Consider the following 25,022-nt stretch of genomic DNA (forward strand, 5'->3'; position numbering starts at 1 on the left):
AACTGGCCCGACAGTTAGGAATTTTTTCCTAATGTCCAACCTAAGCCGCCCTTCCTGCAGTTTAAGCCCATTGCTTCTTGTCCTATTCTCAGATGTTAAGGAGAACAATTTTTTCCCCCTCCTCCTTGTAACAACCTGTTATGTACTTGAAAACTGTTGTTATGTCTTCCTCCCCACCCCATGTCTTCTCTTCTCCAGACTAGACAAACCCAGTTTTTTCAATCTCCCCTCATAGGTCATGTTTTTTAGACCTTTAATTATTTTTGTTGCTCTTTTCTGGACTTGCTCCAATTTGTGCACATATTTCCTGAAATGTGGCACCCAGAACCGGACACAGTACTCTAATGGAAGCCTGATCAGCGTGGAGCAGAGCAGAAAAATTACTGCGTGTGTCTTGCTTACAACACTCTTGCTGATACATCCCAGAACAATGTTTGCTTTTTTTGCACCGGTGTTACACTGTTGACTCATATTTAGCCTGTGAACCACTATGACTCCCAGATCCCTTTCTGCAATATACTTTCTTAGGGACTTACTTCTCATTTTGTACGTGTGCAAGTCATTGTTCCTTCCTAAGTGAAGCACTTAGCATTTGTCATCACTGAATTTCATCCTATTTACTTCAGACCATTTCTCCAGTTTGTGCAGATCAGTTTGAATTTTAACCCTATCCTCCAAAGCACTGGCAACACCCTCCCCTCAGCTTGGTATCATCCACCAACTTTATAGGTTTATTCCCTATGCCATTATCTAAATCATTGATGAAGATATTGAACAGAACCGGATCAAGAACTGATCCCTGCAGGACCCCGCTCGTTATGCCCTTCCAACTTGACTGAACCACTAATAACTTCTCTCTGGGAATGGTTTTCAACCAGTTATGCACCCACCTTATAGTAGCTCCATGTGGGTTGTATTTCCCTAGTTTGTTTATGAGACAGTCACGCAAGACAGTTATCAAAAGCCTGATTAAAGTCAAGATATACCACATCTACTGCTTCCCCCATCCACAAGGCTTGTTACCCTGTCAAAGAAAGCTACCAGGTTGGTATGACACGATGTGTTGTTGACAAATCCATGCTGATGACTGTTACTTATCACCTTATTATCTTCTAGGTATTTGCAAACCTAGGCTGCAGACACAGGCAGACAGGGATAAGCCGCGCAGTGACTGGCTGAAGTGGGAGGTTTATCCTGAAGAGGAGTGGAGATAGATGCATTACATTAACAAGCCTGCACCTGCAATTGACTCCGGCTTGTCCCAAGGTAAAAACGCTCTCATGCTGCGCACTTCAGCCCACAGCATCAGCTTCCTGCGGCACTTCAGCGGTTTGATCTCCCAAGATTGCAGAGAACCAGGGCTGTGGCAATTAGCAGCACAGAGTGACCTCGGCGGCACCTCCCACTGGATCAATGGCCGGGGCTGTGCTGCTTGGACAGCTGCAGTCAGACCTGGGAAAGCAGCAGACTCCCATGTATAAGCCTGATGTTACTGCAGCATGGGAACATTAAAGGAAACTGCACAGACGGGATGGGAGGGGAGGGGGAAGCGCTGTGTGTTATTTCAGTGTTTAGAGAAAGGAGCTGGATAAGATTTTAAGAGGGAGGCTACGGAGACTCAGGCAGAAGGAAGACATTAAGATGATGCAAGTGTTGCTAGTGGTTCTCCCAAGAGCTCCTGGTTTTGCATCCCACGCTCTCCCTCTAACGAGGTGCTCCTCATTAGTATGGCTCTATCCCCTCACTCACCAAGCAAACCTAAATGTCATCCTATTTTCTAAGGCTGAGCTGCCCTGCTGAGAAAAAAAGCTAGGTTCCTGTCTCAGCACAAGCAGCTCACTCTCTCTCCACGCCTGGGAGACGGGTTGCAGATCTGCTCTTCTGACTTCCTATTTTAATTTCCCTTTTTTGCATTGTTTGAGTGGTTCTCTTTTTCCCATTGCTACTTCTCAAACATGCAAACGGTTAAGTCCTCACCATAGATGCTGCTAGACACTGCTCTGGATGCGTCCTCACCACACGCCAACACAGCATACAGCACATGCAACGAAGATACGCTGGACAGTATTCTGAATAAATACTCCCCACAAACACCTGCTGGACAACTTTCCAGAGGAGGAGACGCTAAAAAAAGCTTGCTGGACAGCACTCTGGGGGCCCAATCCTGCTCCCAGAGATGTCAACAGCAAGACTCCCTGTCCCAGGGGTGCTCCACTCACCGCCAGTCTGGCGCCTCTCGGTCACAGTGGGGATTAGCTCCGAGGTAGACTCCACCGTCCGCATGCCATCTCTCCGACTCTGGCCTGCAGCGCCTCTCGCTCCAGGGCCCTCAGCCTTTCCTTCGGGACTCAGCCTTCGAGCGAGGGGACTCAGCATTGCTCCTTCCGGGATACAGTCCCTCAGCGGTCATCCCGGTCACTGCCTTAGTTCTACACCACACCCTCGGCCATTGGAGAACCCAGGCCTGCCCTCTTCTCCGGGTTCCAGGCCAGGGTCTCTCAGCTCGACCACTCCGGGGCTTTCCTCTCTCTGCCCTCACTGCTCCTCCCCTGGACTGCTTCCTACCACTCTGGGTGTGCTGGCTCCCAAAACCCTCTTCCCAGGGCGTGACTGCTTCCAGCAGCCCCCAAACACGCCTTCCACTGCCCCGTGTCAGCAGTCAGCCCCTCTGCAGTCTGTCCCCCAGCGTCACAGGCCCCACCTGCCCCTGCTCAGGTCAGCCTGTTCCTAATCACTCTCCTGCTCCAGGTGCAGCCTGTGGAGTTAATTGGCCCACCCTGCCCCCTTAACCCTCCCCCCCCAGTCCTGTGTAGGGAGGACACCATCACACTCCCATTGATGTCAACGGACTGGGATTTGGCCCTGAATAAGTACTCACCCCACACACACACACACAGGGCAGTGCTCACCACAAACACACACAGGGTGACTCTGAACCACAACAGAGACGTGAGTGTTTCCGAATATTCCCCCCGCCCCCTCCCTTCCTTTGCTCCATGCCAAGCACCTGGGGCAAGGTTGTGTCCCACCCCTGGATAGCCGCTGAGAACACAAACAAACCGGCTGCCCCCCAGCTCTCAGCCCGGCCTGGGCCAGCCCACGGCATCGGTGGCATTGCCTGTGTATACCCGAGAGGAATTTCACCCCTGGTCTTCCATTTGCTCATGTCTCCTTCCACTTCTCTCTTCCATTCTCCCTTTTTCCTCCCTAATCATTTTCCTTCTGCTAAGCGTCCCTATGGCTCACCCGCCTCCCCACCCCCAGCTTTGCTTCCTGTCCCCTTTCCCTCCATCTCTCCCTCACTCCGACCCACTGGCATGCTCATCCCCCTCCCCACCGCTGCCCTTGGCTCCCAATTCTCCTTTTCCCTGTCTCCCTTCCAGCCCACCAAGCCCTCCCATCCCACCCCAGGAACCTGGGGAGGCAGCGTAGGCAGGAGAGGATCGGAGCAGGATGACCAGAACTGAGACCAGGGCCCCCAGATGGGGCGGGGGGAAGGTACACTTGACCAGGGCCCGGAGGCCCTGACCGGGCTGCAACCCCCATTCTGTGTGTGGGAGGGGGCCCGTGTTACAAGTTCGTACTGGCCCCAAAAAAATTATGCTTGGGCCCTGGAGGGGGAACCACCCCCACCCCCACAGAGTGAGTAGGCCAGAGCTCTTCACTCTTGTGTGCGCTGGGCTCCAGGGCACCCCGCACCACCTCTACAGTCACACTGGGCTGCTTGCTCACTGCGGATTCTGGGGGGCTCCCTGTTGCACAGGGGGCATGAGGACCCCGTAGCTCACAGCAAGCAGCCCTAGTCCCGTGCAGGGCTGGTGGGTGTTGGCAATACACGGGATCCCAGCACGGCCATCGCAGGAACAGGAATTCCTCCGGAAGACTGGGAGAGGATCTACACTTAGCCATCTTACTCCACCCCCTCCCTGGGAGAGGCAAGAGCTCCCACGCCTGCCACTGTCTACCATGGCAGCTCACCGGAGTCTGGGACCACAGGTGTGTTCTTACACCAGATAAATCAAGCCGACAGTGCTCTGCCTGAGGCATTGCGCTTTTAAATAGAGTCATGAAGGGGAGGAGCAGAGTAGCTGAATGTACCCAAAAAGGAAGACGGATTTCTCTTGACGCCGTCAGCATGCCTTCCAAGAAGATGTCCATCAGAGTGGGCTCAGCATAGGCATACCTGGGTGAAATTCTATGGCCTGTTGAGGAGTTCCAGAGGGGGAGCCAGGTTAGTCTGTTTTTAGCAAAACAGCAAGCCCTGTGTCACCCTAAAAGACTAACACATTTATTTGGGCATCAGCTTTTGTGGGCAGAAACCCATGCACCCGATGAAGCGGGTTTCTGCCCATGAAAGCTTATGCCCCCATAAATCTGTTAGTCTTTAAGGTACCACAGGACTCCTGCTCTATGGTCGGTGTTATCCAGGAGGTCAGACCAGATGATTAAATAGTCCCTTCTCACCTTATAAAGCTAGGGGTGGGGAGGCGAGAAAGAAAGCCCTCTTTGTGGGAAGCTCTGCCTAGTACAGTGGTTTTTAATCCTGTGGTCTGCAGCTCTCTAAGATTGCCAAAAGGGGTCCACACCTCCATTTGAAATTTTTTAGGGGCCTGCAAATGACAAGAGGCTGAAAATCACTGGCATAGTATATAAAACAAGAACGAGAGAACACACACAAGAGCTGTAAATCCCATGCAGTATTTGTGTGTCCCCCCCCAGCCCTGCGACACAGTAATACCCGTGTGACTCAGCCGGCTGCCCTTTATTGTACTGGCCTCTGCAAAATCAGCCTCCAACCCTGTGAGCCGCTTTCTCAAATTATCCCTTGCGTTTCTAGGATTGTCATCTGCCCCTCCTGTCCAGGAAGGGGAAGAAACCCGGCTCCGTTCGACTCAGCAGAATGGGTGGGATGTTTCAGTCTCATTGTCTGCGTGACTTGTGAGTTGTTTTAAGATGCACATTTTAGACCAGATTTTAAAACGTCTCGCTGCCAGGTGGTGAGGATCTGAAAGGGCTTTTCTGTGCTATCACAGCCCTATGTCTGCTCCACCTTAAAACCAGACTCCTAAGACACACTGGCCTTGGAACCATCTTCCCAAAAAGAGTCCCAGAGTTTCAGGAGCAGAGAACACACGGCAAAAGAAATCTTAGGTGCAACAGGATACCCTAAGGCAGACAGAGCTCCTGGTCACCCTATAGTCAGGGCCTGTGCCTCTGTTTCCCCTCTCACCCTTTATCTGTCTTGTCTGTTTTCAACGTACTCTCTCTGGAGCAGGGACTGTCTCATGCCATGTATTTGTGCTGCACTAAGCACAAGGAGGCCCTTGGGCTCAAGAAGTCTGATGGCTACTGTAATACAAATAAAATAAACACCAGCAGTGATAACAAACAATTGCTCTGACCTAGTTGTCCCATCCCCACCCTCCCTCCGCCCCTCCCACCCAACAGCAGAAAGGTTTGTCGCATGTCAGGCAACAAGAGGCACTTTGGCCCAGATCTGTAAAGGTATTGAGGCGCCTAACGTCCACTCCGATCACAAAACGTGCTGGGCTTTTGAACTCCCAAGGTATGCGGCTGTGTGGCGTTCAGTAACCACGCAGAACAAGGCACTTGTTAGAGCTGCTTCGTTCAGCCACTGCCTCTGCACGACACTTCTGCAGTACCACTTCCCAGACTTCCGGTCTCCACAGCTAAGCCGCTTAAAGGTACAGTTTCCCACAACGTGTAACCACAGTATAGGGTTGCCGATTTTGGTTGGAGGTATTCCTAGGGGTTTCATCATAGAACTTAGTCTTTAAAGATTAAGTTTTAATTCCTGGAGACTTCAGGACATTCCTGAAGGGTTGGCAAGCCTAAAACCACACACCTATGTCTAGCTAAACCTGGACCACCTATTTGTGGAGTGTGGGTATGCAGTCCCCTCCCAGAACATGATCAGTGCCTTGGAAATAGACATCTTTGGTATGAATTGATTTGCTCACAGCCGTGCAGCCTTCACGCCACTGATGAGACCAGCAGCAAAGCTGGGAAATAAATCTAATTAATTCATAAAGCTAAACAAGGTTCTCATCTTAGGCATGCCATTGTAATTCCACTGAGTTCAACGGAACCCCCCTGGTTTTATGGGATCAGAATCTGACTGGTAGGATTGCAGTGGAATCCATTTACTGATCACACCCGAGTGGGCAGTCTATTTTCCTGCTTACTCCTGTGTCTTGACTGAGGCTTGGTCTACACTTACCTCAGCAATTCGGCGACAGTCGATGGGAGTTACGCAAAGTACTGGCGTAACTCCCGTCGACTGCTGCGCGTCTCTTCTGCGCGCTGTCTTCACTGCACCACGCCGATGGGAACTGCGTTCCCGTCGATGCAGGGCTACGCCAGTTGAGGAGGTGGTTTAGTATGTCGACTTCTGGATCGACTGAGCGGGTCTTCACTGACCGCTCAGTCGATCCAGATTAAGTCGATCTGACGGTGGCATCAGTGTAGACATAGCCTGAGAGAAAAACCAAAAGCAGATATCACAGGGGAAAGGTGGGTGTAACATACCAGAGGAGTTCCCAAGGATACAGATGACACTTGCAAGCAATTATTGACAAGGGACAATCACAGTGTGTTCTGCTTTGGGTAGTTATAAAAGCCTGTATTTCACGACTATCCCATTGCCTCAGAAGTAGCCTCTTTGGAGATGAGGTTTTCTCTCTTTTCTTTTATAAACCTGGACATTTTATGAAGTTCTAGTATTTGCTGAAGTTCCCAGTGCTTCATTCCTTCCACACTACTCTTGTCCCAACTGGACTTCAGGCCTTACCCCTTTCAAGATGAATCAAGAGACATTACAGAGGAGTTACACTCCATTTGCTCCTGGAAATGGTCTTTGTGTTCACATTATTTGCCAGCAACACTCCATCTCCATAATTACCACTGCTATTTTCTCTCTCTCTGTCTGGAACATTGAGGGGGAAGCAGCAGTCAATGCTTTTATTTAAGTGGCTTGTTCAACTTAAACACATTTACATCTCTAGAATAGGTCTACACTGCATCTGGGAGTGAGCCGCCCAGCCTGGATTCACACTGTGTTAGCAGGGCTCCTGCTAGCATGCTATAAATAGCTATGTAGACGCCCCAGCTCGGGCCAGATCTCAGGCTCCAAAGCCTGGTGGCAGGGTTTGAGAGTCCAAGCACCAGCCTGTCAAAGCGCTGTCTACATAGATGCAGTGTGAACGTATCCCTAGATTCTAATATACAGCACAAATCCACCAGCCCTTCAATGCACCCACTTGAGAGCAGAACTCCACACTGTACAGAGAGGTGCTATTTCAAGGACAGAATCGATGGATTTGGGCTGATTCAATCTAGTAGCCTCATATCAGGGTGTTTGAGAAAAGGGTACAACAATGGAGTGCCTAACACCACAGAAAAATCAATTGTAAACGCTTCTTGGTGAATTTGAAACAGCTATTGTCATGTTCAAATCCAGCTGGGGGATCAGCTGGTATTCTGAGAGAGGACTTGTTTCATTTTTTCTTTTATGGGCAAATCTGGAATTGTTCCTAGGATGGGTTCTGTTCCTGACATTGCCACTGCCTTACGCCCGGATCTAGGACAAATGAAATCACTCTGTACCTCAGTTTTCCCCATCTGTAAAATGGGGTATGATCCTGACCTCCCTAGCCGGGCTGTTATGAAGCCTAATTCATTAACGTTTACAAAGCACTGTGAGATCTGTGGGTAGAAGGCACAGGAGAAAGTCAGAAGTATCATCTCCATGGCACTGTGCAGCAGAGCCCCAGGCAGGTCTCTTTTTTTAAATCTCACTCACGTCCTACCCTGCAATACCCACGCCACCCACCTTGTTCCTTTCATTTTTACCCTGCTCCTACCCGCAAAAATCTTGGATCCCACAAATCCCTCAAGTGAGAGATTCCCCCACGGTGCTAAAAAAGTCAGTTATAGACATAAAAATGGAATTCAGACAATTTTTAGCCACTAAAAACAAAACAAATCTTGCTTAAGCAATGTAAAAAAAAATACTTTAACTCCTGTTATAATAGACGTCAAATCTCTTTACATTCCTCAAGTATTTAAAAAAAAAAATTTTTTTTTGAATAGAGAAAAACTTGCTTACACTGCTGAAGTTCTATGTATGACAAACCAACGAGAGATTTAGTGTTTGCCTGCAAATTAATGGGATCTGGTTTTTTTGCCCACCCACTCCCGCCTGCAGAGTACATTTTACCCGCTCCTGCTATTATGACAGCAGGTCCTGAGGAATCCCAATCCCACGGCAGGGCTCTACGACACAGCACACAACTTGGTGCCATGTGGTTAGACAAGATTTATTAAAGGCACCGCTCGATGATATGAAGCCAAGTCTACTCACAGCACTGCAGGCTGGGAACTTGCTGCTTTATTCACTTGCGTCACAAGGCAAGAACATGAAGTCAGGAAGGGGGTGGAGCCTGGCTCCATCCCATAATACTCTGAGTAACTACCATGACCACAGAAGGGATTTGGGGCCAGATTTTTAAAGATCTTTAGGCGTGTCAAGAGGCAGGTCAGCACTTAGTGGAATTTTCCCGTTGGAAGTTAGGCCTCTAGGTGGCTTCTGAAAATCCTACTGCATCTTTAGACAGCTAGATGCCTTCCAAAGATTTGACCCTGGGTGAGCCTGCACTATTTCTGGAAGGCACATTTTTCGCTTCCCTGCATCTCCAAGCGATTCACCCCCCTATAAAGTGGGTATTCTAGGTCATTGAATCAGAATCTCTTCGCACACTGGTGGTGGCAGCCTCTGTGCCCACTTTGCACTGGGGTAAGTGCCAGATTGGGGAAGGTAGGTGGGAAGAAATCAGGCCCTTGCATTCTATAGCTTTTCAAGGGGAGCAGTGGGGGCAAAAAACCCTAGCTGGCTTCAAGACTGAGCTTGATACATTTATGGAGGGGATGGTATGATGGGACAGCCTAATTTGGCAATTAACAGATCTTTGACGACTAGAGGTAAATATGCCCAAGGGCCTGTGATGTGACATTTCATGGGGCGGGTTCTGAGTTACTACAGAGAATTCTTTCTGGGTGTCTGGTGAATCTTGCCCACATGCTCCGGGTTTAGCTGATTGCCATATTTGGGGTCAGGAAGGAATTTTCCCCCAGGGCAGATTAGCAGAAATCCGGGGGGGGTTTCACCTTCCTCTGTAGCATGGGGCATGGGACACTTGCTGGTGGATTCACTGTACCTTGAAGTTTTTAAACCATCATTTGAGGACTTCAGTAACTCAGTCATAGGTTGGGGTCTATTACAGGAGTGGGTGGGTGAGGTTCTGTGGCCTGCGTTGTGCAGGAGGTCAGACTAGATGACCATATTGGTCCCTTCTGACCCTAAAGTCTGAGAGTCTATTCCTGGCTCTGCCACAGATTGGCTGTGACACCTTCAGTATGTTGCTTCTCCTCTCTGTGCTTCTCCATTTTACAGACTAGGAAAACGCATGATACTAGCCCCACTCACCGGCATGGCCCAAGTTTAAATTCACTAGCATTTGTAAAGTTCTTTGAGGTACTCTCGGGTGCAAAGCAGTGTCATGCTGCAGCGGGTCCACTTCGTTCATCGGCGTGAATTTCATTTGGTAGGGACAGGTCAAAACAAGCCCCTTGCCCAGTCGGATGACATCTCCCCCTTAAGGAATGGCTACACCAAGAGGCTTTCCTGACACAAAAGAGCAGCAAGCTAGGTTTACAGAGGTGCTATCTACCTCCCACAACCATGGAAAAGCTCCGACAGTTGAATACTATTACCTAGCTCTTACGTAGCGCTGTTCATCATTAGATCTCAAAGCACTTCACCATCTTCAATGTATTTTAGCCCTACAAGCCCTCTTTGAGGTAGGGGCTGCTTTTATCCCCAATTTACAGATGGGAAACTAAGGCTGAGAGAGGCGAACGGACTTGCCAGAGGTCACACAGGACGTCTCTGGTGGAGCAGGAAATCGAATGCAGGTCTCCCAAGTGTCTTAACCACTGACGCATCAACTTAGTGACCCTGTCTGTGAGTCGAGGCAGCTGGTATTTCTGACAAAGGTGGCTTGCGAGGATCCTCGGCAAAAAGCTGTAATTCCACCCAGAGGGGGCCTTAAATCAGCCAAGCTAATTCCCACGTCCTTTCTCCTCCAACCCTTTGAAGACCCCAGTGTAAAAGGAGAAACCACCCCACTTCGATCTGCAGTCTGAATGCTCTGCCCCTATATGGGAGTGTACCATGGCCTTTATCTGGCTTGGATACTGCAGGAGGAATGTATTGCAGACCCCACAGGCTAATAGCAACATTTTGCTCCTGTATATAACTGGTGGATCTTAAGTCCCAGCACTCTGTGGATCTCAAGGCTACTGCTACAGAGACTGTGCTTTAAATGTCAACGTCTCCTAGTGGGAATGTTGTTCAATAATCCATCCCTGCTTTATTCAAAAAAATCACAAACCCATGGAGGTTTTTCTGGGATTTCAGATTCCCCCGAGGCCAATTTTGCTGAAAGCCACATTAAACTAATAGTCCCATGAAAGGCCCATTGTGGGACGTAATTGGATTGCAGGACTTCGCTATAAAAAGGCTGCCAAAAGGCAGTTTCCTAAGGTCAATTATCTTTGTGTTGCTGGAGCCCCAGTGGAAGCTGGCCTGAGCATTCCATTTTACAGGCAAGTTAATCAAAACCTAGGGGCTGACCTCCAGATCTGACCTCCTTGGCAGCTGGAAGCAGAAGGGAGAGACCCGCTTGAGTTCTCCGGGCAACGAGCGAAAGCTTCCTTGCAATCACCCACTTAGCAGAGGTTAATGCACGTGGGAACTGGGCAGTAAACAAAGATTGTGGGGAAAAGAAAAAAGCCGAGTCACAGCCTCAAAAGAAGAACATGGATTCAACAGCTCTGCTCTCTTTGGTGCCTGAAGAAGATGCCAGGATGTCCTGGCTTGGTGTGTATAGGGCAGTCTTTGAGTGGTGCCCCTCCGTCCCTAGAGGGGAGAAGGCAGCTAATACTAAGCTGTGCTAGTGTAGTTCTACTGTATCTTGAGCTACAGTAGTCAGTATCTTTAGAAATGAAGCACTGGGGGTCTCGTCTAACCTCCCCCTATGTGAGTGATCAGACTCATGGTGGCACCTGACTGCTCTGGTGTACGGAGTTGTTACATCACCAAAAGCAGCACTTAAAAATCCCAGTCCCCCTTTGCATTTTTCCCCCCCTCAACTCCTATTTTAGCTCACAAGAATGGTGGGGGGCCAGCCTGCCGCAGCAAGACAGCACCACCTGCTTTGCGAAAAACAGGAGACCTCTGGCTCTTCAGATGCTTCTGCTGAGAGGGCCACCGGCCAACCACAGCTCTGGCAGCAGGTGATGTGTTAGGAACTCCCCATGGGAGCGTGGGAGCCAAAGCTGCTGGGGCTAAAAAAAAAAAAAAAAGTCAGAAAAATGAGGCGAGAACTTGACCCAATGCTGTCGTGCGCTGTTGAAGCTCAGCAGAAATGAAGAGGCCGCAGGGAGAGGTAAGCGAGAGGCATGTACTGCCTGGCACCAGGCTTGCTTTGCTTGCTGCCAACGGATGGCCAGAAGACCCCATCCCAAAGTAGTAACGAATATCTAGCTTGCACACAATAATGGAGACAATGGCTCAAACAGCCAAGGTGAGAGAAAGACAGCTGAAGTTCATGTATCACAATTGTTTTTGGCATTAATGAGGATGAACCACCAGAAACAGCAAATATGCACTAACATCCAGTGTACAGACACCGTACGAGGAACAAATTTGGAACGCCATCTAATTACGCGTAAACACGATGGAGCTGATCCTTAGCAGATGTAAATGGGCACAGCTGTGCTGGGCATAGATCCACGGACATCAACAGAGCTGTGCCTGTTTACACCAGCTCAGGATCTAGCCCCCCACATGTGTATTCATAATATGCATCCTGTCTAGCTTATGGATTGCAATACTCGTCTTCAAAACAACGTACAATGCAATCTGAAAACAACTTGTTTTAATGAATTTTGGAGGTAAGTTTTAGGCAGTGGTATATTATGCTGTTGATACTGAGCCAAATTTAGGCCTGGTAGGAATGTGGATTTATCCAAGAGCTCTCAACAAATAAAGAAGCACCAATCAAGAGGAGTGGAATTAAATGCATTTCAAGTTCCTCACTTTCCTCCACTGCACCTGAAGCAGCAAGGGAGTTAGTCATTTCTGGAAGATTCATGCACGATCAGTTTAAATGAGAACTCCAATGATGAGATTTCCTAAACTGTCAAAAGGGAATATGTCCAGATCACAACTCTGAAATCTCAGGGGATGGAAAAGACCAAATGGTGACAGGGAAACCCCAACAGTTATTAGTGCACCTTGCTGTGACACTCCAAGAAGTCTCACATCTAAGTGTGCATGTATTGGAAAGATTCTGAGAAATGACTGAGTAACTTTTAAAGCGCTAATGTGGACAATGCAGCTACATCACTCCGGCGTGCTGAGGCCTGATCACTGGAGCTAGTCAAAACAGTTTTATCAATTTTTGCCAAAACAAGTCTATTTTCAACACAAAAATTCAGGTTTTAGGGGGTTTTTTGGGGGCAAACACCCAATTATTTCAAGGGGGAGTTTAGGGGAGAGAAATAATCTCCCAAGTAATTAGTACTGTTGACAAACTTTCTACTTCCTTACTATTATTAATATTACTCTAGCAACTACAGGCTGCAGCCAACATACACACATGTAGGGCATGTCTGCACTGCAATCTGTGGTGCTTTAATCCCGCTAGCACAGCTAAAGCAGCAGTGAAGAGAGGGCAGCCTGGACCCTGACCTGGGCTAGCAATGTCAGAGCGCACCCAAGGTCCCAGCATGGGCCTGTCTGAAGTCCATGGCTGCTGCACCTTTACTGCTATTTTTAGCTGTGCTAGCTACACTGACGCTAATTTAGGTGTGTCTAGGCATGCTGCAATCACACCTGACTGCAGCAGATAGAAACAGTCCTTGTCCTGATGCGCGTGCACGCTAAATAGACAAGACCAGTAGAGGAAGTTATCTTATGCCCATACCACAGATGGCAAACTGAGGCACAGGGAGACGACACTGAGCTGGCCAAGATCACCCAAAGATTCTGTTGCAAAAGCAGGATTTGAACTCGGAGTGGCTCAGATGATCCAGGCCAGCATCTCCTCAAAAGACTATCCTGCCTCTCAAAACTACTTTCTGAATCCATTGTGGAATCAAAGAATTAGTCATAGAATTGATTATAGAATGCCTGGCCTGAAATTGATTATAGAGGGCCTGACCTGAAACTGGGTAGCCTGAACTGTGATGGAAGCCCTCAGGTTAAATCATTGACAGGATGCCCAAACTGAGACGGAGATAAAGATGCTAAAATCCCACAGGATGTCTCAGTATCACAATCTAAATGCAAACCCCTGTTGTGAACCTTAGCCCTATTAAAGTCTCTTTTGAAGTCTGGAAACAGACATCTGTCTTGATAAGTACTGGTACCTGCTCCCCAGACTTACCGGCCCCTAGACATTTTCTGTTTAACAGACTAACACCCCATTGTGTATTGCATAACTCTCTGACACTTGGGTGATAGCCGGTGCAGTTGGAAAACCCCATTGTATAATCATTTGTTCTTTGGTCTTACTTGATTAACATCTGGTGTACCCCATTGTGCATTATAATGTGTCTTCCTGTAAATTATAACCTGTTAATTAAATTCCACTATACGATCACATGAATATGTAATATTACCTTATATAAGTCTTCTAGTCTCAGGTAGCTGGTTGAAGTTCCTATGAGCAGCATCTAGACATGCTGCTGGGGCTTCCCTTTAGCTAAAGTCTCTGTATGTGTGTGTGTGTCAATTAAAGCTGCACCCAATCCAACTCTAAATATAGCAGTGTGACTTTATTTTTCCACGACACCATGTAGTACATTGCAGTGTTCTTTTTTCCCAGGCATTAGCTAAACTGACTTTATTTCACCCACTGTTCAGGCTGCAAAAAAAAAGGAAAACTTGCATGTTGTTTTTTTATATGAAACTAGATGGGATCAGACACACCCAGTTGGGACACATGGTTGGGTTACGCAGGATTAAAAGGCAGGAAATTCTGACTGACTATATGTGACAAGGTCACTCAGTCACGGTCACAGAAGATCCTGTCCTTCAACTAGCTGCCACTGGTGACTTCACTGGGAGTTGAAGTCACTTGTTACCTTGCTGAAGATACTCAGCATATTACAAGAGTGAGGCTCTACCCTGGGCACACTGAAAACCTGCATGTGCACCATGGTTCCGCAGAGCGCTTAGGCCAGATCCTCAAAGGCATTCAGGTCCCTAACTCTCATTGAAATCAATGAGTTAGGTGCCTAGTTACCTTTGAGGATCCAGGCTGTAAGTTCTTGAATTGTCAACGGGACTGCTCACATGCTTAAACACGTATTTAAGTGCTCTGCACAACTGGGGCTTCAGTGAGGATCCTGCCATGCCAGTATGATCCATTAACTAGTCTGGGATGAGGAAAGTGGTTTGAGATTTTGCCCGGGCACACACACTCTCAAAAAGACACAGGTGAGAATCAGACTAGCTGATAGATGACCAGATTCTACAGCTCCCAGCCTCAGTCTAGGAAACTAGAGCAAACATTGGGGCAAGCAATCAACCAAGCGTGTGTGGGTGAGAGAGACATTGACTCACCCAGAGCAGGAGTTTGGGGCATGCCCAGTTTTGGGCACAGAGCCAGAGGCTGTTTTGGAAAAGGTGACCCTAAGGGACCAATGACTCCAAAGCCCACCAGCAAAGGCTGAGGCTACACCTTGTCATTGTGATGTGGTGCATGAACCCCACACTGGCCAACTGGGGGTTAAGGGATTATTTTGGGCCCAGCCAGCCCTGTCCCCCCACACCTGCAGCCAATCTGGTGGGGCATTTAAACAGCTCATTTGGCTAGCAGAGCTTGAAAAAAAGCTGAGCTGCAGCCCCCAGCTCCAGCAGTGCAGTGGCAGACAGAGTCTGGCATAGCTACCCCCAAAGAGACCTCCATGAGGGAAGGGAGAACACACCCCTAAAGTAATCAGAGAAAGGGAAGCATCTCCCCCTCCCACCTGCTGTTCACACCGTTGAGGCCTGGACCACTAGGTCTCTCTTCTCAGAGTGCAGAGCTCCACGCTTGAACTGTTCTGTAAGTAACCGCCCTCCTCCCCACCCAGAAAAAGCAACATGCCCCCACCCTCATGCATCCTGTTTGGGATCAATCACAAGTCAATTAATACCCAGCCAAGGAGCACACCTGCTGTGGCAACCCCATGAGATCACTGGCATATAGCCCTGACCCCTCTGGAGGCACCTACATTCTGACAATCACTCCACCTCGGGAGACCGCTGCGTGACCAAATCTCACCAGGGTGAGCTAAGGACAGGATTTCCGCTCTATCTCTAAAAAGGGCTGTTGCTGCGGCTGCATGGATGCGATCATGCCTGGTGCAGAGCGCCTCTGAGGACATGACCCAGCTCCTTGAACTCTATTGGAGTTCTTGTTTGCTTACTCACCAGCGTTAGTCACTCAGCACAGCGTAGGTTCAAGTCCTGGGTCAGTTTCAAATATATGGTCACACTCTGATGCCTTCTCATGCCGGATAGTTCTTTACTGCACAAGCTGCCCCGCTGAAGCCAATGGGACTGCCTGCAGAGAGAGATGCCACTGAGCGTGAGCAGGGGTATCAAAAACTGACCCATAGAGCCCAATGCACCGCTTCAGATTTCAGTAGAAGGGGGTAGCTTTCAGCAGGAGCCCGGGGCGCCTTAGGCCCCTGAAAGTTGTTGCATTTATGGAGGATAAAATGTAAAAAGCAGTCTATTTTGGGAGCACGTGTTGTGATTATTTCCTTTCCTTTCAATAATTCATATAGGTTTACGACAACAAAATTACCAACACCTAACCCCCTTGGCTGGGCTGTCAGAAGGGTTTGAAGATGGGACCCTCAGAGCTAAAAGCACACATTTTTATGGCTTAGGCAAGAGGACCAGTGCTTCTAACCAGTAGCGTTAGTAGGCTTTTATCCTCTCATGTGGAGCAATTGCTAGAGAGGAGAACAGAGATATACCGAGCTAGACAGGAGGAAAGACACCATGCTAAGTAGGTTACAGTGCGTTCGCAGATTGAGAAGTGACTCATTTAGCAACCACGCATTGGCCTAGCAATGGGAGGCAAGGCATATCCAAGGGTCCCACAGACACCATTCACTGCCTCTTTGGAGAATGCTATAGGGGGAGGTGCAGACATAGCATATCCCCTTCAAAGGTGCTGAGCCCTTCTGGACTAGCTTTAAGTCCATGTCTGCCTGGTTATAGAGCAGTGCCCGCATGGCTCTCTCCCTGGAGACTCTTTAAGGCCTGCCCTTCACTGGGGCCTCTAAACAAGCCTTAGCCCCTTCTCAGGGCTCAGGCCACCCTGCCCGTGAGGGAACCCAGAGCAGCATACTATGCCAGGTCCCTACCCAGGGTCCCTACAGATAGCAGCCACGTGCTGCTTCCTGTAATGGTTGCTGCTGTTATTCCCTGGGCCACTTCCCTCCTAGCCCTCACCTCAGGCTGATGTTCTTCCTTATCACCAGAACCCATCTTCTGGTTCTTCCTTGAGCACCAGCAAGGAGCCTCTTCCTTGCTCCTCTGGTCCCCACCAGCAACTGGTCTGCACTCAGACAGCCCTGCAGCTCCTTTTATCTGAGTCTGCTGTGCTCCGATTGGTTGCTTCCCTGAAGCCTTTCTAGGCAGAACTGGAGGACCCACCTTTACTGCTCTTTTTCTGGGGCAGTGTGTGGTAGGACCACAAGGCCTCCAATAGGGGGCCTCAAAGGGCCTGGTAAACCTAGTGTTGCCACCTTGGAAATGCAAAAAAACCAGCACCCATCCCTCCAACAAGTTACGTCCACCACAACCCCCCACCACAAAGCAACTTCGCAGCCCCTCACCCCCTTCAACAGGCACTTATAATATCTAGAGAGAGAACACGTCTCCTCACTCTCACATGACTCAAACCCTCTTTCACACACACACGTGTGGTGCACTTGTGTGTTGCCGGGCAGACAGCTGCTGTATTTTCAACAGTTTTGATCGGTTATCGCTTACACTGTGGAAGCGGAAACACTGCAGCATCTTTAGCTGGACACAGAAACTTTTCACATCAGATATCCTAGTGTACTGTGATAATAATGCACATCTTTTAGACCCACGTAAAAAATTAAATTATTTTTCTGGCAACCGGCAAATCCATAAAAAAACTGGCTGTGCTGGTCAAAAACTGGCCAGGTGGTAACCTTAAGTATACCCCATTGCACACCTCTCTCCAGATTTGCTCATGGTTCAGCTAATTCAGCCCTGGCATAAGAGGGGGTGTGACTCCACAGCCATCCAGGGAATACTGCTCAGTTTGGCTCAGTCATCTGAGAACTGACATATTCCACACCAGCCCAGAGGGAAATTTGTACGGCTAAATTATAAAGCTCCGATAATAGTGTTTACCATGCCAATGTTGTCAGACCTACCTGGCAGAGTGTCATCTCTGTAGTGATGCTTTGCTCTGTGTTAGCCGTCTCGGTGATGTCTCATTTCTCCTTCCCCAGGCTGCTAACACCTCTGCTAGTTTTCCTGTAAATTAGAGCAGCCTCTTCTTTGCTGGCCACACTGTCTCTCGCCTCTCACTCTTCCAGGCCATTTAGAGCAGCGGTTTTGTAAACTGTGCTCTGTAGACCGCAGGAGATGCACAGACCATGTCGCAGATTTCCAAAGGGGTCCGCACCTCCATCCCAAAATTTTTAGGGGCCCGCAAATGAAGAAAAGGTTGAAAACCACTGATTTAGAACATGTTGCTAAAACCATATTCCTCTCCTGCTGTTCCAGCCACAGCTCCGTAGCCTCCACGCACAAATCGCACCTTCTTCAGTGACACATGGAAAAGCTCCCATTCACGAACACCCCCAACCCGCTTGTGATGTGTTTGCGGTACTGATCTCCCCACAGGTGGGTCCTGGTTGTGACCTGCCTTACACGAGCGAAATCCCATGGACTTCAGGGGCATTATTCCTGATTTACACTGGGAGGAGATGACAATCAGGCACATGGTATGTTCTTCTGTTATTCACACTGCAGTAGTCCCTACGGGCCACATTTACAGATCAGGGCTGCCTGATGCTAGGGGCTGTGTACACATGTAGCAAACAGATGGTCCCGTCCCCGTCCCCACCTCCCCGCCAACAGATCATGCTTCTGTGGCTGAATTTGTTGTATCATGTATGGTGTGTGTCTGAGGCCCTGCTCCTGCAACGTGATCAGGACAGACCCCTCTGCACCTACTGACATCAGCTTGAAAGGTCAGGGCCTTAGATGGTAACTTCTTCGGGGCAGTGACCTTGTGTTTAAAGTAGTGTGTGCCCCTCCGGAGCTCTGAAATCAAACAATAATGGAAAAGAATTACACCCACCATGAGAGAAGTTCCTTAGAATCCATGATAAACCTCATCAGGCAGACAGCGATGGACCCAATCCAACACCCATTAAAGCGAGTGGTAAGGCTTCCATTTTCTTCTGGATCGAGCCCTACATCTCCATCTTTTCACGTACTTTTCCAGCAACAGAAAGGTGAAGTGTGCCTGTTCTTTCTTAAATCTTGCCCAGTATTGGATTCAATTATCATTATTCAGCTATGGGACTTAAATGAGCACTTCAGAAACACTGCCCACAACGCAGGGCTAAGTGAACAAATGATGCTACCATTAACGTTCTGTCATTTCCTGCTGTGTAAGTCAAATCTTCGAGCGTTAAAAGCACCTCAGCACCATGCAGATTTACAGACAGCGCCAATAATTTTCAAGTTCTCTGGCTTTTATAGTCTCCGTTTTTTTGTTCTGTTCCTGGTGTGCTTTAGTCAGTTTTATTTTCTGAATCCACAAAAGGTTTCAGGACTCTCTGATGCTATAAATTAGGCTGGCTATAGTTGCTTAGTTCCTGGCAATGACAAAAGTTATTAGCAACAATCTTGTGGTTGTAAAAATATTTTCTTTCTTAATTTTTCAAATTCCTGAGCAGATTTAGTTCTCCTGAAAGCGAGAAGCTAATGCAGTTGAGCTGAGCCAGGGCTAGTGCCCAAGGTATTCAAATTTTGGGTGCCTAACATTAGGTATCTGTCATTTTATTGCTATCTGCTGCAATTGGTAAGTAGGCTAATACTCATTACTCATCCCTTGGAGTGGGGAGCGTACTGGGTGTCACTAATTACAGTACTTTGCATTCCTATAGTGTTCTTCATCTAAGCAGCTTAAAGCACTTTTCAAAGATGAATGAATTAATCCTCATAATTCCCCACTCAAGTACTAATATACCCATTTTACAGATAGATAAACTGAGACAGTGATCTATTTCGGATCAGAATCTGCCTTCCTTACTCAACACTGAATAGTACCTTACTCCATTCGTAGTCCCATGTATTTTGACACTAGATACTACTCAGTGCAAGTAATGGTGGCAGAATCTGTCTGTTAGGGACTTGCCCAAGGTCACAGAAGCGGAAAAAGGAAGAAGAGTGAATGTCCTGGTGCCTAGTCCCCTTAATCATTGGATCACACTCACTCTCCTAGATCCTGATCTGAATTAATGGAAAGACATCCATTGACTTGAATCCATTTTGGATTAGGCCCCTATACTGAACAGTTAAGATATGTAATAAAAAAACAAACTACTTATCCATAATAGGCTGGGCTTCTGGGGTTCTGTGAGCCCAATTCTGCCATCATTACTCATGTGGAGTAAAGCTTTACTCTGGAAGTAGTTTAATTTATTTCAATATGACTACTCCCAGAGTACATTACTACTCAGTCTGTGCAAAAGTGGCAGAATCTGGTTTTATAGGAGCTACTGGAAATTCAGCTCCTTAACGCAGGCCCATATTCTAAAGAATGGCCTATACCCTATTTGGGATACCTCCAGACCCATGTATCCAGGTCAGCCATCTTAGCTTTACTGTGATTGGATTATTGTGGTTATACAGCAATGTCATGCACACACAAAAGACAAGATTCAGACAGTAAGACTGCCCTAAAATGATACGTGGCATAAATACAGTTGACAGACAAAAAGAAAAGTACGATAGATCTGATGATTCAGTGTTCTGGTCCCTGATATAACAGCAAAATAGATCCCTGTCATATTTAACTTGATTCCTCTGAATTAAACACTTCCATTAAAAGTTTCCCACAGTAGCTTTAATATTTAATTATGTATTCCACCAAAGCAAAGATCAAAATCTCTGCAAAGGTTTGGGGTTTTTTTATATTAAATATTTATCAGCATATCTCTTTGGACTAAGTTTTCATCCCCTAGGCCAGGAGAAAGCATTCCACATAGAAATCAGTTTCAAAACATTTTATTTTGCAGCTCGAGAGTTTTCTGTACTTCAACAGTGACTTTCTCATGTCACTTTTTAATTAATGGTAATTACATCTCTTTTGGCTGAAAAGGTTGGAGGGCTCACGCTGCGTTGCAAAAAACAATTTTTTAAAGTTCCAAAAATGTTCCAGGATCTTTCTCCTAATAGAAATTAAAGTGCAAAGTTTGCCATATTTTGAGTTCAGATTCACAAGAATCAATTTATATAGGATGGCAAATTCCAGACAGTGTATATGGACAGCCTATTTGAACAGACATAATTATGTTGCTTTGTAACCACAGCCAGTAAGCAGAATAGCATCCTTTAACAATGTACAGTGGGTAGGTCTACTGTGGCCACAAACTCCCTTGATCTTAGTAATGGCTGTAGCAAATATTGAATAAACCAAATGATATTACACCTGCATGAAGAACTCTCTCATGTGAGTAACTGAGCAAAGAGTTGTCAATTCTGTGTTTGCTTAAAGTAGGACATGGAGCTTCTACCTATTCCTTTTCCTTCTTTTCTGTTTTCTCCTTCCTTTGAGTAGATTTGAATTGCTGGATAAACGGAGTGTGTGCCTGGGGTGGAGGTAGATAGAGGATATATAATTCTGCACATTAAAGTATTTTGCCATGTTACAATTCTAAGTAAAAAGTCACAGTAACAAGGAAGAAATATCAGTATATGTCCCAACTGTGCGGCTCCATTGGCATGTGGTGATGTTTGTGCCATCAAGGGCAGAACTTAGCCCATAGTGTGTAAATTACAACACTGCCCACTCTAGAATAAGCCTTTTATGAAAACAATGCAGTGATATCAAAGAGAATGCTTGATATGAGTTACTCTAAACCTAGTCTCAGAAACACCCAAGAAAAAATTTAGTTCAGCCGAAAAAAGTGGGACATGATGAGATGAGTCCAGTTTAGGCCATAATCTTGGGTGACTGCTTGGTGAGAGCAAAGCCTCCCCCAGTGAAACGAGGAACGTCCATTCTCTGCATTGGATACTCCTGCTCCATGTTAGCCAATGCTTGCTCCTTATCCCTTTTGAGGAAACAAAGAAGAAAAGGAAAGAAATGTTTTTCACTTTAATTATGCAACAGTTTTCTCAAACTAAGAAAGTCTGTGCCTCCAAAGTTTCTGTGATGCAATCACTTTACCAAGAGATCATTAAAAATATGTTGATTAAAGCCTGTTAGGCTAAATAACCAAGACTAGGTGTCTGTTGGATGTAATTAAGCGACTACCAATGGTTTTCAGAATTATTAAAAATTAGAAATAAATGAGTTCTAATGTTAGCCCCCCAACGTCGGTCAAAGCATCTCTTTAGAATTAGAATAAGCAGGAGCTTTGTGACTTTGGGTTTCTAATCATCGCCCCGTTTTACCAAGTCCTCATTTGTTTTCAAACAAACAGCTGGATTCATCAAGGCACGATGGAGAGATATTTTTCCTTCGTTGAATTTTAATGAATAAATGGCGTTATCAAAGTTCCAGTTATAATTACCCAGCCCGGTGTATTTGCAAAAAACCAACACTATATGTGTGTGGATCTGAATGTGCATCTATAACCTCAGGAATTTGCTCCATCTGAAGATCCATAGCTTGAATGTGGTAGCCTTAAGAAAATGGAGCAGTGTTTACATGCTCACTCTTTAATAGGTCGGGGGAGTATTCAGAGTAGAATAAATATAAAGGGGCAGCATTTTCAATTTACTGTGATACACCTCAAGGCTTCAGAGACAGGTGTCAGAAATCATAGACTCACAGAGTTAGACGGGACTGCAGGGATCCTCTAGTCTAACCCTCTGCCAAGATGGAGGATTGGTTGTGTCTAAACTGTCCAAGACAGATGGCTATCCAGCCTCCTTTTGAAAACCTCCAGTGAAGAAGCTTCCACACCCTCCCACGGCAGTCTGTTCCATTGTCTGACTGTTCTTACAGCTAGGAAGTTTTTCCTGAGGTTTAATCTAAATCTGCTATGCTGTTTGAATCCATTGCCTCTTATCCTGCCCTTTGTGGCAGAAGAAAACAATTTTTCTCCCTCTTTTTTTGTGGCAGCCCTTCAAGTATTTGAAGACCACTATCACATCCCTCCTTAATCTCCTCTTTTCCAAACTAAACACACCCAGTTCCTTCAGCATTTGCTCGTATAGCTTGCATTCCACCCTTCTGATCATCTTTGTCGCTCACCTCTGGATCCTTTCCAGTTTCTCTACATCCTTTCTATACATTGGTGACCATAACGGGACACAGTACTCCAGCTGAGGCCTAACCAATGCCGAATGAAGCAGTACTATCACCTCCCATGACTTGCATGCTATGCCTCTGTTAATGCAACCTAAAATTGCATTTGCTATTTTTTTGCAATAGCATTGCATTGCTGACTTGTGTTGAGGCTGTGATCTACCACAACTCCCAGATTCATCTCAACGTTGCTGCTGCCAGTTTTCCCCCATTCTGTATTTGTGCATTTGGTTTTTCTTCTCTAAGTGTAGCACCTTACATTTGTCTTTGTTGGATTTCATTTTGTTGTCTACAGCCCAGTTCTCCAATTTATCAAGATCCCTCTGAATTTTAGCTCTACCTTCCAAAGCATTGGCAACCCCCACAGCTTTGTCATCTGTGAACTTGATCAGTATGCTCTCTCTTCTTAACATCCCATAAAGATGTTAAACAACACTGGACCCAGAAGAGAGACCTGTGGAACCCTACTTGAGACCTCCCTCTAATCTGACATCAGCCCATGAATAGATACTCTTTTCTAATATTTTAAAGTAAATCAATCAGGATTTTATGAAGTGCTAGTTTACTATAATAACAATGGAGCTCTAAATGCTTTACAAAGGAGGATACCGCTGGTTTATAGGTGGGGAACCTGAGACACAGAAAGGGGAAGAGATTTGCTCAAGGTTACCCAGCATGCCAGTGGCACAGCTGGGAATAGATTCCAGGTCTCCTAAATCACAGTCCAACCTGTCAACTAGGCCACATTGCCTAGCCCTGCTTAGCTGAGATTAAATAAACAGTTACTATAAAGGAACACAATTTCCTTTTTTTGTATTATTATTATTTTGGCTTTCACCACTAATCTTTGGCCTCTGCTGAGTCCATCCCAGTCTCCTTGTGCTCCTGGATTCATCTCCCAGTGAAACAAATGGCTTCCTGCAGTTAGCATTTGTCCCTTGGTCCTCCAATATTACTATCTGTAAAAGAAAAATCCCAGGGAAACCCCATACGGAGGCCAGGGATGGTTTCTTGTTCCATGTGTCATTTGTGTGGGAGCGTGTGAATGAGCATAGGTTGGCTTAGATGTGCACAAATAAACCAAACCGCTTGTAAATGGTTTTAACGAAGTCAATGCAGCGTTGAGGGAAGGTGGCAGGCTGACTGCCTGGGGCCTGAGATGCTCCATTTTCACAGGTAACACCATCCTGTCAGTGTACTTCAACCCAAACACTGAGGTGAGAAGGTAGGCCCAGCTTCATGTCCTTTCAAACTGTGGGCCCACACTGAAGCTGTCGGCAAAGGTGCCAACCGCAGCACTGCTGGTTCTCGTGCGCCAGGTACTGTTTCACACAGCGTCATTGTTCAGCGGTCAGGTGGTAATGACTTTCTGTTCCCAACTGCAGTCAATACGGCTACTCACACGGGTAAGGGCTAACGGATCAGGTCCCTGATCTAGATTCAAGCTATTGACCTAGAGACGACTAAAGGCTCCACTTCCCATGACCAATCCTCTGAGCTCAGACAAGCACCCAGGTGTTCGAGGCAACCAGCAGAAGTAATGGAGAAGAAAAGCAACAAATAGTGGTAGTGCAGAACAGGAAGGGGGAAAGAATGTCACAGGGAGCTGGGGAAGCTGTCAGGTAGGGCCAGGGACCAGAAAAGGAGGATTATAAATTTATAGTCCCAAACACATGCTTGAAGCCAAACCCAACGCTAAGGTCCCATGCGAGTTCATCACTCATTACAGCCATGGAAAGCCACATCACTTCAATAAGCAAGTCTTTAAATCACCAAAGAGGGCAGGCTGGTGCAAATCAATAAAGTCCTTTAGATTAAACCTTTGTGTGGTGCTATCTAGGAGTATTAACTCAGCCACATTCCAGCATAGTCAGTACTGCGGCTAATGCTGCTGTAGCAATAGGATTCTCTTTTTTATCGGCAAAGGCAGCCACACTTACAGCGGACGTGCTGTTGACATTTGCCGCTATTGCAACGATCAAAAAAAAAAGTTTAGTTTTGGGTTGAACTAAATATGAAATGTCGAAACAATTTCAAGCTGGGTGAACTGAAGGAGCAGGAGCAGTGGTGATTAGGGCACTCTCCTACGATGTGAGCGTGCCAAGTTCACTGCCCGCTTCTAGCTGATTTGGAGAAGGGATTTGAACCCGGGTTTGGCAGAGTGCCCTACCCACTGAGCAATGGGGCTCTCTCAGTCTCTTCTCTTGAAGCTTTCCCACTTTTTATAAATAAATCATTGGAGCTGGGACCAATATCAAATAGTTTCAGTCAACCTGAAACTGCATTTTTTGGCAAATAAACTATTCACCAAAAGAATTTTGCTCAGCTCTAGCGATCTCC

General features: G+C 46.9%; 1 protein-coding gene and 1 long non-coding RNA gene across 2 annotated transcripts in view; both read right to left on the bottom strand.

Annotated features, from left to right (window-relative positions):
• LOC137145988 (uncharacterized) overlaps positions 1-16,693 on the bottom strand; it is an 85,128-nt gene extending 68,435 nt beyond the window's left edge. The window contains exons 1-2 of the long non-coding RNA XR_010917808.1: positions 16,601-16,693; positions 15,566-15,698 (exon numbers count right to left, since the gene is read on the bottom strand). This is a non-coding gene — a long non-coding RNA (uncharacterized lncRNA). The remainder of the gene's footprint in view (positions 1-15,565; positions 15,699-16,600) is intronic.
• Positions 16,694-20,470: 3,777 nt separating this feature from the next.
• Positions 20,471-25,022, bottom strand: part of CFAP58 (cilia and flagella associated protein 58) — an 81,578-nt gene continuing 77,026 nt past the window's right edge. The window contains exon 18 of the mRNA XM_067537095.1: positions 20,471-21,480. Coding sequence (XP_067393196.1) covers positions 21,360-21,480 — 121 coding nt within the window. The 3' untranslated portion in view covers positions 20,471-21,359. The remainder of the gene's footprint in view (positions 21,481-25,022) is intronic.

The sequence above is a fragment of the Emydura macquarii genome, unplaced genomic scaffold, assembly GCF_026122565.2.
Source record: "Emydura macquarii macquarii isolate MOO-44397 ecotype Brisbane River unplaced genomic scaffold, CSIRO-AGI_Emac_v2 contig_3692, whole genome shotgun sequence".
NCBI classification, from domain to species: domain Eukaryota; kingdom Metazoa; phylum Chordata; order Testudines; family Chelidae; genus Emydura; species Emydura macquarii.